General features: G+C 51.2%; 1 protein-coding gene across 1 annotated transcript in view; it reads right to left on the reverse strand.

Moving 5' to 3' along the window:
* The window catches only part of Srrm4 (serine/arginine repetitive matrix 4), a 148,120-nt gene that overhangs the window by 15,231 nt on the left and 113,053 nt on the right, over positions 1 to 19,836 (reverse strand). The window contains exons 4-8 of the mRNA XM_015505156.2: positions 18,933 to 19,004; positions 16,334 to 16,360; positions 15,161 to 15,211; positions 12,761 to 12,859; positions 11,568 to 11,724 (exon numbers count right to left, since the gene is read on the reverse strand). Coding sequence (XP_015360642.1) covers positions 11,568 to 11,724; positions 12,761 to 12,859; positions 15,161 to 15,211; positions 16,334 to 16,360; positions 18,933 to 19,004 — 406 coding nt within the window. The remainder of the gene's footprint in view (positions 1 to 11,567; positions 11,725 to 12,760; positions 12,860 to 15,160; positions 15,212 to 16,333; positions 16,361 to 18,932; positions 19,005 to 19,836) is intronic.

The raw sequence follows: 19,836 nt of genomic DNA on the forward strand, positions 1-19,836 counted from the left end.
GGCTATGGGCCTGGGGGTGGGGGTGGGGAATAAATCTTGGAAATAAAAATAAAAAGGAGATAAAGTCAAAAGTTCAAGCTTCAACTAAATCCTCAATTAATGTAACTTCTTTTTTATTTTTTTAAAAAAGTTGCCTGCATAGAACCCTGAACAAATGTCACATGGGGAAAAAAAAAGAAATAAAATAAAGATGAGAAGTTTTTTTTTTTTTTTTAAATATAAAGTCAAGGTCACAAATTGACATTTGAGCAGTTTTCAACTAAAGGGGAAAAGAGGGCCAAAAGAAAAAAAAAAGTAAGTCAATTAGTCGGACTGAAAACAAATTAAAAAAAATAATAATAAACAAAGGTCTCTACAGGTATTTGTGTGTGTCCTTTTCCCCTTGGAGAAGGTAGCTAAGGATCTTGAGTGGCTTCTAATAAATTCGCTCATGTCTTTGCGGATCATATCCACTTACCAAGCAAGAACTCCTCCTTTAGTAGGTAAGGTGTAAGAGAAAGGGAAGAGCGGGCAACGTGAGTCCATCATCATCAGAGTCGCAATTGACAAGAAAACACACACACCTCTCTGCACACCCTCAACCTTGGCCCTGACCTTGGAGTCTGGGACTGTCTGGTGCTCGTGGCAGGTGGGGGCCGGGGGCTTGGGGGGGGGGCATCCATTCTGTTAGGTTTTCTCATTCAGGGGACCTCACCCGGTTCCACCGAGTCAGTCCCTCCATGCCCAAGTTGGATCAGAACACTTTGGCTGCGCATGCGAGAACAGGGAGTGGCCCTGGGCGTGGGCATTGTGGGGACATGGGGGTGGGGGAGGGGCGTGTGCTTGCCACGGAGGGCTTTGGGAGGGGCTTGGGTGATGAGAGGTCCCCCGAACCCTGTTTGGATCTAGGAGAGATGAAGGAGGAAAGGACAGATGGGCAGCCGGCCCTGGGGAAGGCAACCCGTGGAGGAGCCAGTTTTCTTTCTGTGCCCAGATCACGGCAGGTCTGGGATGCCACAAGGAGGGGTCCCTGCCCCAGGCCTACACGGTGATCACCTCTCAGCTGGGAGGGAACATTGGTGGGGCCGAGAGGGCACCCCCTGGACCCCACTCCCCACACCACTCCCTGGGTGCCTGGGAGTCCCAGACTTTTCTGTTCAATGCTCCCTGAGCTGCCTTCCAGGGTCTTCCCATGGCTCCTCCCAACCCCAGGCCATTTGTACAAGTGTGCACGCTCCTGTCCAGGGGTGGCTATCTGGATAGGGCCTGGGTGGTCAAGCTGAGGCATCCAGGGGCCTGTGTGTGAAGCCCATCCCCCGGTGGAGGAGGGCGCCAGAGGCGGGAGGCAGAGGGCGGAGCCTGGACCTGGGGGCGGGGTCTCTTCATACTGCCCTGCTGGCGGGAGGGGCCCAAGACTCTGAGTTCCACGTGACTTTCAGATCCTCTTGAAGGTATGCTTGCCCAGACAGGAGGACACGTATTGTCTAAGTTCGTTGATTTATGAACCTGTGACCATCTGGTATAGTACAGACCTTCAGTCACTTGGCTCCACACGTAGCTTCGCCATCCACAGCCTACATTATTGCCCCTCCCCCCCATTTGACCCCATGCTCCTGGGGCCTAAAGAGAGGAACTTCCTTAAAACCATTTGGTCATGACGATGTGACCCAGAGACACTGGATGGTAAGGATGAAGGGGACCGCTTCCCCAGCTCAGGATGCCAGCTCCTGGGGCTGGGGACGCAGGCCTGCCTTTTTGGATTCTCCCAGAAGGAGGAGCACACAAGGAAGCCAAAGGTCCAGCTTGACCCAGGTCCACCCAGTGCCTCTTTACCATCTTGGCGACCTGGCTAGCTTTGTTTTGGAGGTGGAAACTCAAAATAAGTTTGCCCAGGTGGAGAACTTCTTTAAAATAATGCAGGGACCCTGACCCCTCTCGGCTCCTTCTACCTGGCTTCTGGTTTGAAGTTTGGGTGACATGTGTATTTCCATCTCCTTGGTCAGCAATGAGCAAGCACAATGCCGGGTGTCTAGACCCTGGGGCCTGGGCTTTGGTCTGGGGTGGGTTCAAGGAAACTTTGCCCCCGAGATGTGGGTGTCTGGGGGATGGTGACTCGGCCCAGCCCATCTCAGAGGGAATGAGGCTGGAAGATGACTCAAGGGCAGGGGACTGCTACTTGGGGATACCAGGCTGGGTCTTTCCTGGGTGCTCATTCCCAATCTTGGCTACTAGTTTCAAAGCTTTGTTCCTGGTGCATCCTGGGTCTCCATGAGTAAGGACTTGGAGTGTGAGGTCCCCCAAAGCTGGTGGATATAGAAGGGGCCTTGGTTGGCCGGGTTCCCACTCCCAACCCCACATCCCCAACTCACAAGGATGTTTTCCGGGACTCCCCCTTGGAACTTAGAATGCTACACGCCATCATGCTTCCTGTCCCTACCCGAAAACAGAGATAAATCTACTGCTGAAACGTCCTCATCGGGTTGACAGAAAAATACCAACCTCTCCTGCTCGTTTAAAGGTCCCATATCTTGGGATGAATCAGAATTCTTTGACACAGATCACAATGTCCCTTATGACCCAGGCCTGCCTATTTCATAAACCAGCTCTGCAAATTTCACAGACCTCCACTCTTCCACCACTCCCACCCTGGCTCCCACAACCCAAGCTGACCAATTGGGGGTTTCTTGGTTCTGCCACGGCTTGCTCTCCCAACCCCAGGCCATCTGTACATGCTATTTCCTCTTTCCAGAACACTCTTCCTCTCTCTCCCACTTGACATGACTTTATTTATTCATCCTCTAGGTTTCACATCACCCTCTTTGATTCCCAGATCAGGATAGAACAATGTTCTGGAGTTTATTAATTAAAGATTCATTCATTCATTCAATCTTCCATCCATTCACTCACTCAAAAATGAGTGCCATCTGTGTGCTATGCTGCTGTCACTCAGCAGGGGTACCTACTTCTTTGATTACCCTTCTCTCCATCTGGGCAGGGAGCTTGTTGAACACAGGGGCCCGAAAAGTACAAGGCTCCGTCCCAATTTGCACTCATGTCTGGCACAGAATAGATGCTCAGTAAGTCTTGTCTAGTGAACGAAGCGTCTTCATTGACCCTTGGCAGCCTCAGAAGACACAACTTTTTTTTTTTTTTACTGGTTGATGGACACAATACCATTATTTTACTTATTCATTTTTATGTGGTGCTGAGAATCAAACTCAGCGCCTCATACATGCTAGGCAAGTGCTCCACCACCGAGCCACCACCCCAGCCCAGAAGACACATCTTAACCTAATTCTTTGGTAGAGATGGCTGGGTGATCAGGCCCCAGTAGAGTTCCATCTGGGTTACTGCCAACTTGGGGGATCTGAAGTTTTTTTGGGGGGAAGTAACTGGCTTCCAGCATCAGAAAAGCAAATCTATGAAAGCATTGGGGTCCTAAGACCAGGTGAGGGCTGGGTGTGTAAGAAACCTAAGAATCGAGTTAAGTCCATTTGCACACAACAGGGCTGCTAGCCCACACAGCAGCTTTGTTCAGATTATAATACGGGGGATGAATTCTAGAAAGGTACCTCCTCTGGCCGGACAAGTTAGAAAAGTGATACAGCTCTCAGTGGGTGGAGGCAGCCCCCCATGGGTCCCAGGGTTCGGTGCGTGGAGGAAGGGTGGTTTAACCTCCCACAGCGTCTGGGCTGGGTCTGCATTGCATGGATCTCACTCTACTGGATCTGCTTAGGGCATCCTTTGGCAGGAAGGAAGTAGTAATTTGAAGATATTCATTTTTTTTCTTATTCCAACTGAACCCCATTTGGACAAAGGACAGGGGAGGGAACCGCTGTTGAAATGCAAGGGAGACTTTGGAAGAAGAACCCTTGAGGGGTGGACCAAAGAGGCTCCCGTGTTCTCGCCGCCCCCTCTCCCATCTCTGGGCCTCTCCTTCCTAGCCCGGTAGTTCTGGCCCATAAGATGCCCACAGTCACCACGCGACATTGACACGAGAGGGCAGCTCCCCATCCCTCGTCTCCATCACATCATTGAGATAACGAGCCTCTCAAAATCCATCTTAAAGAGCTCTTCTTCATCTCCTGGGAATTTCTTGTCATGCAGCTGCTCTCTGTCTCTGCATCACTGGCTGGAAAATGGTCCCCAAGACCCTTGCCTGCAGGAGGGACCCTAGATATTGCTTCGTCCAGGGGTAACGCCTCCTGGTACCGGGGGACCACCAGGCTCTCTTATTTATTTATTTATACCCAGTCCTCCAACTCTCACGGGTCACAGGCTGAACCTGGGGGTGTCACTTCTCTGGCAGGTCCCGATTACCCCCTAGGCAGGCAAAGTACGCTTCGGTGCCCAGACAGTCCCCTCTGGAACCTGCAAGTCAGCCGTGTGCCCTGAATTGGGAAGAGTAAGGAGAAATACACGGAGTATGTGCTTCCACCCGCCCCGCCCCCCGAATCCACATCGGAACACGAGCAAGCTGACTGGGCTTTATTTCAGAGATGCTTTTTTGTGGGGCCCACTTAGCACATTTGAAGATAAATTTGAATCAGCCACCAACAGGTGTTGAGTGGGGGTGGGGTTCACATAGCAACCCCGTTTCCAGGTTTGGGGTTGGAAAAGAAGATCGGAATCTACATATTCTGTGGCACAGCGGCTCCTCGCAGTGAGGCATGGCCAGCCTGCCCCACCGGGATGTATATAGTCATCCATTAGCTTCCTGCCCTCCTACCTAGGTCTCCCCGAGACATCAACGTTTGAGACCCTGTGCTCTGAAAACCCACTGCCACCCTGATCCCTCTGCAAGCAGATTGCTCTCCCCCACCCCCACCCCAGCCCTAGGAATCCCTGGGGGCTCTCATTCCTGCAAGACCCCAGAACAGAGCCATTCAAGCCACAGCTGGACCTGGGAGCTATTACAGACTCTTTCCTTCTGCATCCGCCTTGCCAATCTCAGATTTTTTTTTTCTTCTGAGTTTTGCACCAGCCCACGGCCACTGGGGAAAGTGAGTAAATATTTCCCCTTTATTCCCAGAGCCCCCCCTGGTGTGAAGCTCCAATATCCTTTCTTTTCTTTTCAACTCAAATCTCACTTCATCTCCTCGTTCCCTAACACGGTGCATGCCGACACTCGGGTTTTTCTAATCAGTCATTAAATCCCTCCATCACGAACCCCAGTTCCCCAGCGTTTCGCTGGGAATCTCTCTCAAGCCCTCCAGGGGAGTCGGTCCTGTTATTTATTGTTTTTGTTTGAAATCATTATTTAATCAAGAATGGGGGGAAAAAAAAGGCAACCTCTCACTTACACTTCAAAATTTAATTTCAGCTGAATTCCGAGATCAAGAGGCGGCTCAGCCTAATAGGTTACAAAAATACAATCAAGAAGAGAATTCCAATTAAACTGAACAAGTCCATTTACGGAGCTTCAAATGGCCCCATGGAGAGAGGCGGCTATAAATTTCTCCCCCCCTCTCTCTGCCAGATGGGGGACTGGAAGTTCTCATGTGAGGATGGTGCTGCCTGTTTAGAGGGCTTCTAGTTCTTTCCAAAAAGATCCTTTTGTTTTCAGGAGACATTAAGTTTATTTTTTTCTTGCTGGTGTTCATCTTCCTTTGCACGCTAATTAGGAAGCCAGAGAAGGAAAGGATTCATTGACCTATGGGAGTTCATCTGCCAGGAGGAGGAGATGGGGGGAGAGCAGGAGGGGATCCTCTGGGGATCATGGGAAGATGACAGAGTCCTTCAGGACCAGGGCCATCCTCCTCCCTGATGCACTGCAGCTGACCTTGGCCAGGAGAGGCCATCTGGCCTCCCTCTTCCTTCCCTTTAGCAGGAGATTGATGGAAAAGGTCGCATCCCGCATGGGGCTCTCCTATCTCAGTAGGTTTCAAAAACTGGTGGTTTTGGAAAATTTCCACATAGGGTCCAGTTCGGCCCCTTTTACCCCAGTCCAGAGGGAAGGAAGACAAAGTTGTGCGTAATGAGTTTTTCATCCAGTTACGTTCATTCAAAGACTCACTTATCTCCCCCGCTCCAAGGTCATGTCCTTCCTACCACTTCTGGGGGACTCCAATATCCTTTGGTGGAAAAAAAAATGGTGCTTTTCTTTCTTCCATCCTTCCCCAGCAAGAGGAGAACCTGAGTCCCCCAATGTGAAGCACCAAAGCTCTTATTTAAAAAACAACAACTGTCCCCCTCCACGTCCGCAGCCCAAGGCCACCTCCATCACCTGTCCCCAGACCCCCGCCCAGGGCCACCTCCTTTTTTGCACTTGGGTTTTTTCCTGCTGCAAGGAGCGGCTTGGATAGTGAGGCTCCCAGGGGAGCAGAAGCTTTTGCAGAATGTACAAGAAGCCAGGGTGAGGGGTCCCAAAGTTCAGGCCATCCATAAACTCCACACCCCACTCCCAGCCTCGTTTTTCCTATCTGCGGAATGGGAAGCCCATTCTCTCTCTGTGGAGTTCACCTGGGGTCTGGGTATCATTAGGCTTTCAAGGCCCCAGATCACTTCTGGGTTTGTTTGCAGTAAGTTTCAAAAAGTTGCTATTGATGAGGAAGAGTAACAGTAGCAATGGTCACATTCTGGGCATTATTATATCCTGAGCGTGAGGATACCTCTGCATACAGAAGTGAAGCTTCCCACTGGCAGGGACCACGTATGTCTTGTTCCCTGCTGGTTTGCCAACACCTGGAAAGTGCATGGCACATAGTAGTTGCTTAATGCATATTTTAAAACTGAATGGATGCCTTATGTCACCTCATCCTCATAACAACCCAGTAAGTAGGTATGGTTGCTTGTCCAAGTACAGATGAAGATACTGAGGCTCAGAGAAGGGAAATGACACAAGGGAGGTCACGTAACTAATCAAAACGGGTCCCGAGGACAAGCTTTCTGGGTTCCAACCCTAGATTCTCTATTTAAGAGTTGTCTTTATACTTGGTTTTTCTAGACTCGAGTTTCACATTGTAAAATGAAGATATGAGTGGAAGTTCTGCTGAAGGGCTGTTGATAACAAAATCAACAAGATAACACTACAGGTGAAGAACTCAGCCTGGTGTCTGGCACATAGTAGGTGCTCAGTAAGCAGCAGTTATTGCTGCCACTCAGGGTTATACAGAGTGACAAGGTGGGAAATTCCAGAGAACCCAGATCCAACGTCCCCATCTTAATCGTTAGCACTCTCCCTGCCTCCTCCAATTCACAATATCATGAGACTCTCTTTTATGAACTCTGCAGTCTCCATTTTTTTTCCTTTGTCAATTGTGCAAATTTTTACTGCACAAGAGGCAGATGGCAACCACCTGCCCAGTTTGGAGGCACAAAGGAAAAAAAAAAAGAGTCCTGCCCTTCTCCAGCTTCAGTCTTGACCAATCCCCAACCTCCCCGTCATCCGCCGCTGGCTGTTGAAGAAGCTTCCCTGGCACAAGCCCTGACTCATGCCACTCCCTCTCCTCCCAGTTACCTCCTTAAGTCACTTTGCCCCTCAGAGCCTCGGGCTCCCCATCTGCAAACGGGTGATAATAAATGCACCCACCTCAAAGAACTGTTGTGTGCATCAAGTGAGGAAAAATCTGGGTAAAGTATGGGGTGATGCCTAGCACAGGGTAGTATTCCCCATCCTTCCAGCCCTCGGCCATCTCAATGTAACCAACTCCTACTCATGCTTCAAAGCCCAGCACAAATGTCCCCTTACTTACAAAGCCCTCTCAGACGCCAAGACAACACTGTCCAAACCTCCCGCTGTGGTCCTACTATACATTACATCTGCGTCCATCACCTCCAGGGTTGGTTTTCAAAACATTTGACTACTGGCTGGGTGTGGGTACTGCTCCATTCCAGAAATTGGCCTCCACATTGAAAGGGATCAGGTGTCCTATTTTGATGGTTGGATTGTGAGAAGATCTAGAAGGTGTCAGGGGAGGGGACGGGTGGATGGGTTTCCTGGGGTGGGTGACAGGTTCTATTTATCAGCTGTAGAGCAAGTATTTGAATATTTTATCAAGCCCATGGACTTAGTCCCAGCCCTAATGACAATAGAGGGCTCTGTGTGACAGCATTCTGTGGACCACCAGACTACCTGAGCTCCAGGAGTTCAGAAAGAATGGCTTTGCATTCCCCTGCCCTCAGGGCCTTGAAAAGAGACTTTGGATTTGGGTTCTGGACCACGCAAGAGAGCCTCAGGTGAATGTTGCCCACCAACCTGGAATTCAGTAAGGATTTAGGCCCCCAATTTCCACAGTCATATATGCAAATGAGCAGGCCACCATGTAATACACTGGTCCTTGGTTTTAATTTTTTTTTTTTTTTTTTTGGCACCAGGGATTGAACTCAGGGGCACTCGACCACTGAGCCCCATCCCCAGCCCTATTTTGTATTTTATTTAGAGACAGGGTCTCCCTGAGTTGCTTAGGCCTCACTAAGTTGCCGAGGCTGTCTTTGAACTTGCCATCCTCCTGCCTCAGCCTCCCAAGCTATTGGGATTACAGGTGTGCTCCATGTGCCCATCTGGTCTTTGACTTTTTAAAGAGCTGGACACACCAAATGATAGCAACTCAGCGTGGCAGGAGCTATGCCACCAAAGACTCTTGATACTCAGGCTCTGGTCCCCACCACAGCCCTGTGTCTTGCCCTGGAATTTGATCTCAAATGCCATCTTCGTCCCTCCTTTTTCTTGGCTCAATCCTGCCTGCCCTTGGTTGTTTGAGTGACTGTTCCCTTCTCTCCCCACCCTGCCCTGCCCACCTAAGCATCCACACCACGCCTGCTTTGTGATTTACAAACTTACACCATTTATACCTCATCCTCTCAACTGAAGGCAAAGACTATTTCTTTCTTATTCATCGAATCCCCAGAGCCAAGCCAGCACCTGACCCTGCACAGATGCTCAGTAGATGTGGACAGACTCAAATAAATGACTGATTCAGTGACAGGCACTCTGCTGTCACCCTGAACAGGGAGACAAATCTTGGGGCCAGGACTCTTAGAAAAATCTCTGGTCTAATCTAGAACCTTCTTCCGTCTCTGCCTTTGTAAGAGAGAAGCTGGGAAAGAGCCAGGCATGAAGGGAATTCGGACACTAGATTTGGGAGCCTCAGATGCCCCAGGAGCTGGGCAAACTTGAGTGAGGGGGCAGAGCCACGTGGGCCAAGGCCTCTGTGTAGGATGGAAAGAACTGGTCCCGGAAGCAGCTTTGCCATTATTAGCCTGGGTGTGGAACCACGCTACATGTCACCTCCACCTGACACGTCACCACCGCTCTTTGCATTGCTACGTGGCTGCTGGCTCACGGCCAACATCACACCACGTGTGCCACTTGCCTGCCCCATCCCATGACTTCTGCTTACATCTAGACATAGAGTCCTAACCATCTCATGAGGTAGGTCTCATTATTATGCTCGCTTTTCAGATTTTGAGAAAACAGAGATATAAAAGGGATTACGGAAGTTGCTCAAGGTTCTGTGGCTGGTTAAGTACAGTTTGGGAGCCGGAATGTTCTCAGAACACCATCAATATGCATTGAGTTTTGCCCCTGGGCCAAGAACTGGGCTCAATGAATGTTCTTCAAAGAAGAGAACGTTGTTATCTATTATTATTATTTCTTTACAGACAAAGAAACTGCAGTTTGGACAGGTTTAGGTAACTGTCCCTAGCTGGGAGCCAGAATTAGACCACATCATCATGATCCCAGGTTTAAAGTTCCACCTGGCCGTAGCCAACGTGAGACCTTTTTCTTCTGTGAGTCTCACTGAGGTAGGAATTAGGGTAGCGGGCCTGGTGAGCTCTTAAGGCCTCTTCCTTGTGGGTACCAATGAGGCTGGGCTTTAAGCTTTTCTGATAGGGGCTGAGCTCATATTGGACATCAAAGTGTCTAACTCCAAATCTGTCAGGAGCCTGTGTGTTTCAGGAAAGCAAACTGCCAAGAGCCAATTTGTACCATCACCCATTGGTTTGGGAGGACAGACCCGGCTTTCAGCTACATTCTGATGGCCACGACCTTGTTTAGAAGCCAGCTCAGGCAGGTAAAGCCATATAAGTTAGTCATTCTCAAGGGCACCTTAAGCTGGGGTCACTGGGGACTCTGAATGGGCTGCCACAAATTATATGACTGGGGAGACTGGGAAGCCCTTGGATAACTCCAACACACTCCTACCTCTCATTGCTCAGATTTCAAATTCACCTTTACCTTTGCCACAACCCGCCCTGGGAGATCAGTGGGATGACCATACCTATTTCCCCGTTGAGGAAACCGAGGCTGGGAGGGATAAAATGATTAGTCCAGTCAAGGCTTGCACCCAGGTCTCTGGCTCCCTGCCCTACCAGCACTCCTCTTCTTAGGACATTTGGGGAGGAGACAAAGTAGGTGGCATTTGCCCCTTGCAAGTATTCAGTGACCACGGGCATCTTTACAATGCAGGGACCTGGGGACAGTTGTGGATGGTTCCAGATAGGCAGAAGATTTGGGCAAAATTAGACCTTCATACCGGGTGCCCTCGTGGATGGGGAAGAGTTTCCCAGGATGCACTGCTGTGTCAATATCAACATATTAGCTATGTTGATCTTGACCTTCTTCCTCTTGTCTGTCTGTCTGTCTGCCCCTTTGGAGTCTGCTTTATCTTATAGGATTTCTCCAACAATCCCATATAGAAGAGGCATTCCTTCAGGGTTACCAGCGAGAAAACCTTGGTCAGGTACCTTGCCCAGAGCCCCACAGCTAGGAAGGGACAAAGCTAGGACTTAAATTCAGACCCATCTCTACATTAAATTCAGCTGGCTGAAGGTGTCCAATTGTCTGACGTCACATTTCAGCCTCTCCTTGTTGACCCAGGGAAGTACTGCATGATTACCTCCAGCCCCAGGTTGCTAAACTGGATTCCTTCTGGCCCTGCTCTGTGTCTTCACCCCAGACCTCAACCTCTCTGAGCTTTGGTTATTTCTGTCCCATCTGTGGAAGGGAGGAGTGACAGCAGCTTGTGCCCTCCATTCCCTGAGACCTTGTGTGGATACAAGAGAAGACACAGGTCAAGGGCTAGGAGCCCCTCGCAGGAAAATTCTCATATAAATTCAAGGTCGCATTTATAGGTGGAATCAAATTCCAGATGCCAGCCAAGGCTGCCAGCCAACTGGCACAAAGATGCAGTGTTCACCTAAAATCTAGAGCGCCTCAGTCACGTCCAACGCCCCTTCTTCCTCACTCACCAAAAAAAACCAAAAAACAAAAAACATAAAAACAACAACCAAACAAACAAATTAAAAAGGAAAACAAACCGACTTCCTGGGATCTTTCACGCATGCGTTCCTGCGAATGCCACGCTAGAGACCAGCATCGATCGTCAAGGGTCCCCTGATAACAGAACCTGGGTATTTTTGTTTTTCTTCCTCTGCCATCCGCCCTCCTCCAAGTCCCCAAGCCCAGAGCTGCCACAGGCTGCTGAGTGACCATTTGGTTCATTAATTATGAGGTCTGGAGCCAGCGGGGGGTATTTTGCCGGGGACTGAATTAAAGCATGTCGTGTGTTGCCCTGATCCTGGGCCTCCACCCCTGTCCCCCGTGTCACCACCAGGCTGCAGGAGGAGGCGTGTGCAATACTTACTACACCCCTGGCCGACAGGAGGCTGAGCATCTGCAGGGGCTGGCTGGGCCGGGGGCTGGACCGGGCCTCGGGGCTGGCCTTGCACAGGGTCTTGGAGCAGCGGCGAGAGTGCCTGCGGCGGGACTTCCGCCCTTCCTCGGGGGACCGGCCTCGGTGCCTGGGGACAGGGGACAGGGACCTGAGCGAGAACATTCTGAAGGTGCGCACGGCAGAGAGACGTTCAAGGGACCCACGCATCACCTGAGGACGACAGAGTGTGCTTGTGCCTGTACGTGACTTTGACCTTGGGGGTGTCTGCGCGTGCCCATGTCCGAGCTGGACTCTGTGCGGGTCCATCCATCTTCCCATGCCCGGAACCACCCACTCCCCCGCCCCCAGCCCCATCCCTTCATTCATTCATTTAACAGATGCTTGTGGGATGACAGGAAGGTCCCTTCCCCGGTTCAGCTGAATATCCTCCACTCCTGTGACCGTCTGTCCATCTGAGCAACTGGACGCGTCCATCTGCTTCCGTGTGTTTGGACGTAACTGTGTCTTTGGGGATCACTTTGCTAATCTGTGAAATGGAGCTGTCCTGTTGAGTGGCACCCCAACATTTCAGAAAGAAATGGCTGATGAAAGTGACCACGATGGCGTCTGCGAGTTTGCCCAGTCTAGATCTGGTGGCTCCTTCGGCAGTGGGAACCAAAGGCACATCTGCCCTCTGAGAATGGACGCATTAGGACTCGCCTGTCCCTTGAGCTCCCTGAGACACAGTAGTAAATAGCAATAGCACTGTACAGATTTGTCTGACACCCAGGGACTCCTCCACAGGTGCTTTCACAGTCCATTCTACAACTTGAAGGCGTGCGGGACAGGTGTTACTTTCCCCTTTTATAGATGTCGGAGCTGAGGCTCAGAGATGGTTAGCATCCTGCCCGCAGCTTAAAGTGGCAGGGTCAAGGCAGTTTTCTGCACCTGTAGGGACTGGTTCCTGCTCTGGACTGTCCCTTTCTGCTCTGGGACTTCCAGATCATTTTTCTAAGGGCACCTCTGCCATAGCCTTTCTCTTTAGGCAAGAGTGAACCCACCTAGGAGCATGGCAGGGGCCAGGCTGAGCAGGAAGTGCACCCCTGGAGGGGACAGCTGGATGCTGCAGGGGCCCTGGGCTCTGTGGGGGGGGGGTGAAGGGGCCCCGTGGGGTGAGGGGCTACCTGCTCTCACAACTGGAGGAGCGTGACTCCGAGCTCTGGGACCGAGAGGGCCAGTGGTGGTGGCGGTGACGGTGAGATTTTCGGGGCCGGCTTCGAGATCTTGGGGAGACAGAGAGAGAGAGAGAGAGAGAGGGAGGGACAGAGAGGTTGATTTCGATCCACAGGTGAGCAGAAAGGGGTCTTCGGGCTGGAGCGTGGATGACTCAGGGCTTGCCACACCCGCATGTCACCTGTCCCTTACCCAAGGCAGGAGTCACCCCGTCACCTGGCCTCAGGACCAGAGAGGTGTCCTAGGTGGGAGCCATCATCCCGGCACTGAAATGACACCAGCGGTGGCCCTGGGCTCTGCCCACAGGCTGCCCACCAGCTGGACTTGCCATTTTTTCAAGTGGATGGGGAAATACAGTTGTTGTTTTTTTTATGTAAAATATTCCTATTTTAAATGGAAGCTCATTAAAGAAAAAAAGAAAGAAAGAAAGAAAGAAAGACACCTCTTGGTGCAAACAAAACCCATTTGCAGAGTAAATTAGGCCTTTGGGCTGCCAATTTGTCACCTCAGACCTGGAAAATTAAATCCAGATTCTTAGCATGGAGTCCAAAGCCGTTCAGAAAGTGCAGCACACGTCCCGCTGAACAAGGGTCTCCGCCGCCACTGATCGCGGCCTTGCTACAGGTTACTTCAGTTCTTCCGGAGGAATCCTAACCAGCCAGGAGTGGGAGGAGCAATGGCCAGGGTGATGAAGGAGGTACAGGGAATGTCAGTGATCTGGGCCGGGCCAGGGGTCAGTGGGAGTTAGAGATGGTTCTATCAGGAGGCCAGGAGCCCATCTGGTTATCTCAAGAAAGGACTCAGAGGTTCTTCTAATGCGATCACCTTTTCATACCTAACCCACCCTCGGCTCCAGGCACGAGTTCTAGCGTTTATAAAGCCGGTTCTGGTGTTGGTCTCATTCTACCTACGCCAACAGGGAGGCCCAGAATGAGCCTCGGAGCCTTTGGGGGCGAGTCCTGGGCTCCTTGCTCTCTTGTCTCTTGCCTTCTGTGGCTGGCACAAGCCTCCCGATGCTTGCTGGTAACTTCTGGGATGGCACTGGGAAGGGTGGGCAACTCGACGCCACCATGGTCCCTCCCAGTGAGCTTGAGGTCTGACTGCAACTGCAGCTGTTCATCCTGTGCCCCCCACCCCCGCCCCACCAGGACAAGTGATGCGGAGACCTTGGGGAACACGTGCTCTCTCTGCTCTGGCATGAAGACACACTCAAGATGAGTGACTTGTAACCAAGCCTGAAGATGGGAAGTTCCTCCCTGAGCTAGCTGGAGGCTCCACTTCTTCCTTCTGGAACATCCCCAGGTCTTTGTGGTGGTGGCTGAAATGCCTTCCCTCCCACTGACCCTGAGCCAAGAGACCCTTTAGGGCGGCAAAGCTGGGTGCCCACCCTCTTTGCCCCTGCTCCTCTTCTCCTTCCCAGCGGCTGACTACCCATTATCTTTGATCCTCTTTCTAGAAGCTTCTTGGTGGGAGATAAAATATTAGTTGACTGGAAAACACACGCACTAAAATTTGCAGGGCATAAAGTAGGTGGGCTGTAACCAAATTTACTTTTAATTTGGTTGGGAACTGAGCTCTGCAGGCGGTGCTGGCTGATTTGAATTTCTACTACCAGCTAGAAACTGTGCACAGCTGGGGCCGAGACCGAGGCAAGGAGCGTCACCCGTTGCTCCACACTGTACACCCAGGAGTCAGGGAACGGGCTCCCACGTGTGCTCACACCCCATAACCAAGCACACACAGCTCGCACGTGCACAGGTGAAAACCACCACACATGCCTGCATACCCACAGCGCACACACAGTGCACACACGGAGTGCCAGGGATCGGTACACCTCGGCCCTCGGAGCAGCTATATTCATACTAGGTACGTCGGTGCTCACACGAGCATGGGCACAAAAGTGCATGGGTGTGAATGCACACAGAAGCCACAGGTGCATACCAGGTGCCCACGTGGTGTATGAATTTGCAAGTCCACAAATGTTTGCATGATGAGAAAATGTATGGACGGTGACAAGGTGCCCGTTTCACATAGACGCCCTACAACCCATGTCAGGGGCACGCCAGGAACATGCATGTGCACTGCACAACTGCATGCACACGTAAACACACACGTATCCACACCCCTACCAGGTGGCATACTCAACCTGGTGCTCGTGCATGCTAAGCCTACAGCTTCAAGGTCACAGACAGTTCTTTCTCCTCCTCCCTCTCCTCCCCCTCCCCCTCCCCTCCTCTCTGCCAACCTCCAGCTGTATNTTTCCTGGCTATTTGCCAACCACCCTCTGGCTGCTCAATCCAGGTCTTCAATTCCCCCAACTGGAGAGCATGTCGCAGGTGGCGTCTACTTACTGCTTTTTATGCCTCTTCTCTTCCCTTCTTTTGGTTTTTGGGCTTGAGGAGCTAAATAAGAAAGGGCCAATTAATTGAAAGATGCAAAAAAAAAAAATGCAGTTCAAGATAAAAACAAACAGGTGGTTCAAACACGGAACATTCCTTGGGTCCCTTGACCCAGGCAGTCTGGGGGTGGACAGGGATCAAGGCCTGAGGGCAGGAGAAGTTGATGCCCACTTGTCCACCCAGCCAGTTCCGGGGGACACCAGCTCATGCACCTCCATTGAGAGCAGGTGCTGGGGATGCGGAGCCCGGCTTTGGTAGGTCAGTAGTGGCCCACGGGTGGTAGGGGGTGATAGTGACAATATCTGCCACGTCGGAGCTTGGCTAGGGTTAGGTGTCCTGCTAGGTACCTCCTGTCGACCACCCCTGTGTCGCCCCTGAGACCTGTGGGTGGAGGGACAATCTAATCAAGGCACATTTTACAGATGTGGTAACCCAACCTCAGATGGGCCAAGAAACTTGCCCCGGATCCCCGAGGTGACTCGGAAGTGGCCCCGGAGCCCGAGTCCCCACAGTCCACGCCTTCTGTTAAATCCATGGACAAGTGGCCGTAGCCCCGGGGAAGGCATCTGAGGCCCCCAGAGCTTGGCTGGTTCTGAATGAGCCCGCCAGTCAGCGTAGGGCTTTGCCTTCTTTCCACAGCTCTAGATATGGCTGCTGCCACTTAAGAAGCCACTGTCCCCTGTCCTGATCCTCTGTCTGAACAATTTGAGTTTGAATACTGGCTCTGATTGAACTTGGCTCTGTGGACCTTCCTGTCACAGCCCCGGGAGCCTCAGTTTCTCTATCTGTAAAATGGAGAAGAGACATATCCACCACCGACAGGTGACAGAGTGAACGGGGGTCGAACGCGTCCACCCGCAGCAGGGGCCGGGCAGGACCCCACGTATAGTGAGTCCTGCAGTCCTGACCTCTGGGGTGTGGGTGGGCCTGGGACTGACTGGGTGGATGATGCCCCTGTTCTGGAGTTCAATGGTGGCATCTTAAACAGACTCAAGCAGAACTAGGGTGCCACCCGGGGCTGGCCCAGGAACAGAGGTGGAGGTGGCAGCCGAGTCAGGAAGTGGCCCAGAGCCTGGTTCAGGGAAGCAGGAAGCAGAATGAGCAGCCAGAGGCCGTGGGTCTTACCTGTGTCTTCTCTTCTTGGAGAAGGACCTGGTTCAGAGGGAGGAGGGAGGAGGGAGGGGGAGGGAGGGAGGGGGAAGAAAGAGGGGAGGGGAGAGAAGAAATCTGGGTGAGTTTGGGCCTCTGCTCCTGGGACAAAGCACCCTGGGCTTGTGATCATGCTGCTAGGGGGTCGGGACCCCTAGCCAGTCCCCCCACTCTCTCAGGTTCCAAAGAATGTGATGCTCACAGGGCAACCTTGGTTTGCACCCCAGATTTCCAGGCCAAAGCCTACCCATGCTCCAAAGTTCACCCCAAATTGCCAGCAAGCCTGTCCCAGGTGAGGCTGTTGACGGGGGGGCCTGCGAAAGAGTCCTCTGTCTCCTCCCCTCCCTCTAATCATCTCTCTCCCTAGTTGGAGATTCCTCCTCCTCCCGGCTGACACCATCACGAGGTCCCTGGCTGCCACATGGAGGACTCTTCCTGTGTGCCGGGTTCTGGGCTAAGCATCTATCACTCCCAGCCTCATTCGATGTTCCCCCAAACCCTGTGGAGGACGATTTGCAGCTGTCTTCCAGACAAAGACGCTGAAGCTCAGAGAAGTTAGTTAAGTTGCCCAGGGTCACACAGCTTCACCTATGTGGCTTCTACTCATTCTCTTCTCGCTGTGGTATTTTGTAGTGTTCTACGAGCCCCTCAAGCTCCTCAGAGTCTTCCTCTGTGCGTCTCCAAGCCCTGCTGAGCTTCTCACTGGGGGATATGAGGGTCCAGACCTCTCCATGTGATTGTCACCCATTTTCCTCAGCAGCATGTGAGTAATCTGAGGGCAGGGCCTGGATTTGGGTCACCGTCCTGTTTTGGGAGCTTGAAAACATCATTTATGTTTCATATAAGGGGTTGAATAGAGCTGCAAAGAGGAGAGAACTATTTAAAACTCTGAAGCTTTGTTAATTAAGAGATAAGGACAAATCTCATTAAAGTTGAAAATCTTTTCTTTTTCTTTTTTTTTTTTAATACTGAGGATTTTGAACCCGGAGATACTTAACGCTGAGCCACATCCCCAGCCCCCTTTCTTATTTTATTTTTTTAAATTTTGAGCTTGCGACCATGCTAAGTGATTGAGGCTGGCCTTCAATTTGGGATCCTCCTGCCTCAGCCTCCCAAGCCACTGGAATTACAGGTGTGCCCAGCAAGATTGCCAGTTGTAATGCTTCAGACATCGTTAACCAGACATTTCACAAACTTGGGGAAGCTGGCTCAGGAGCAGGGCAATGCTCAGCCAGGGAGGGCTCTGGAGGGGCCAGCAAGAGTATTTCCCCATCCTCATCTCCCTCCATGATTCCCCTCCCCCCAAAGGGGGGCTCCATGGTGCGAAAGACTTCTGACACCAAATTGCCCTTTTGCTCACTGCCCATGTCTCATATCCACGCACTGATTTGCCCACATCTTTATAATAAGCACAAACTCAGCCTCAACTGAACATCAAGGCAGGCGCTGGACATAACCAGGGAGCTCAAACTGGGTTTGGGACAATTCTAGCAACACGGGCTGAGATGTGGCCAAAACCCTGAATAAGTAAAAGCCACACTGAAGCCACTTTGAATCGGGCTTTCAGATGCACAGGGCAAACCCAAATGACCTCCCGCTTTTATTCTGTTAATAATCCAAATTGCTTGCCGCATTGGAAGACGCAGTAATAAAATACAAATGAAATACATAAAATATAAACTGGACGTTTCCCATTATCCAGGGCCAACCACAGGGTCTGGGAAATGTGTGTCAGTGGCAGGAGGAGGCTGAGATGTGTTAAAGCCCATGCCGCTCCCCAGGCCAGCTGAGGGCTGCCCGTGGGAAACTGGCTCAAGGAAGACATGGACCTTTCTTTTATGGAGGGAATGCAACACTGAGATTCTGTTTTGTAAAATCTTTCGATTATAAATGTTGACTTGGAGCCCTCTGGTTTAAATCCTTCTGGTCTTTTCCCCCTGTAAACATGTGTGTGCGTGGGACCGTGGATCAGTGTGTGCATGCATGTGTGTGCACAGTGGGAAAGTTCTAGAAGGTGTGTTCTGCTTACAATGTCCTTTCACTTCTGACCCCGCTCCCCTCCCACAAGGGTGAGCCATCCTAGCAGCCATGTTCTCCAACCAGATCCCACCCTCTGGGACATAGGGGGACCCCCATGTGAAGCCTTCTCTAGGGAATTTGGAACAGGGAATTTGGACAGTTCAGAGTCTCCTGAGGCTTAGCTTGCCATGTGGAGACACGGGGCAGGGTGCAGCCTTGTCCCCTTACATAGACCAGGAAGCAGAGGGAGCCGTGGCTTCTGCCTGACCCCATGAGCCCTCTATTCCCTCTCCTTGCCCCTTGCCCACACCTAGGGGGCCACTGAGACCCTCCTGCTTTCTTCTAATCAGGCCTTTCCTGGCCTCAGTTGGGATGGTGGACCCCTGGTCCCTGCATCTGGAGTCCCAACTTGTACATGATATTAACAAATATATATATATATATATATAATAAATTTGCTGCACAAATGACATGAGATGGTTCCAAACGACATTTTGAGTCTCCCTTCCCTATCCCACCTGGGAGGCCCCTGTTTATAAAGGAAGAAGGACGATACCTGCGTCGCTTGTGTTTCTTGGAACTTTTCTTCTTCTTTTTCTTCACGGGCGATGGGCTATAGGATGGGGACCTGTGGGAAGGGGAGGCACTTCAGAGGGAGGCTGGTAAAGGCCAGAGTTGGTTTCTCAGGGCCCTTTCTCCAACCCCTCTGTAGGGTCTCAGCTCTTTTAGAACTGCTCATCAAGGGTCATCTTAACCCCAACAGTAGCTTTTTGCATTTATTTTAAATATGACCGTGTACTTTTTAAGTATTATCTCATTTAACCCTTCCACATGCTTCTCAGGTACAGTTGCTACCAGAACTTTTCTGATGAAGAAACAGAGGTTCTGAGAGGTGAAGGGATCTGCCCAGAGACACACAGCTAAAAAATTGGAGATCTTTCCATCCCAGGAGGGAAATGACTGAGGACCCACTCGACCTTTAAGGAATCACAACGTCTGTCCCCAAACGCGAGCTCGGTGGACATTTATTGAATGATGGATGTCTGCTATCTCCTTTTTGAAAAGTTCTTCAACCCACCCCTAAAATCAGGAAACTCCACTTGTCCAATGCCACTCCTTGCCTTACAATGGCTACATCTCAGCTTCTTCACCCACATTCCCTATGGGGTTTTCCTTGGGCCTGACCCTTTTAGGACTAGGCTAAAGGGTGTCCTAGAACAAGGTCCCAGAAAAGTTCAGGCTCAAGTGGTCCAGACACTGCTCTCTGCTGCCCCCTGCAGGCGTCTATGAGTATTGCCTTGGCCGTTCGGTGGATTCTCCACTAAGAATTTTCAGGCCTGGTTCTCTGGGGTTGGGACACCAGGTAAGCAAGCGTTCAGGCTAGTGAGCGACTGTCTACAGGCAAACCTGGAAATATTTTTCAATGCAAAACAAAAAAAAATTAAAGAATGGTGTATAGA

The sequence above is a fragment of the Marmota marmota genome, unplaced genomic scaffold (assembly GCF_001458135.2).
Source record: "Marmota marmota marmota unplaced genomic scaffold, marMar, whole genome shotgun sequence".
Classification (NCBI taxonomy): Eukaryota; Metazoa; Chordata; class Mammalia; order Rodentia; family Sciuridae; genus Marmota; species Marmota marmota.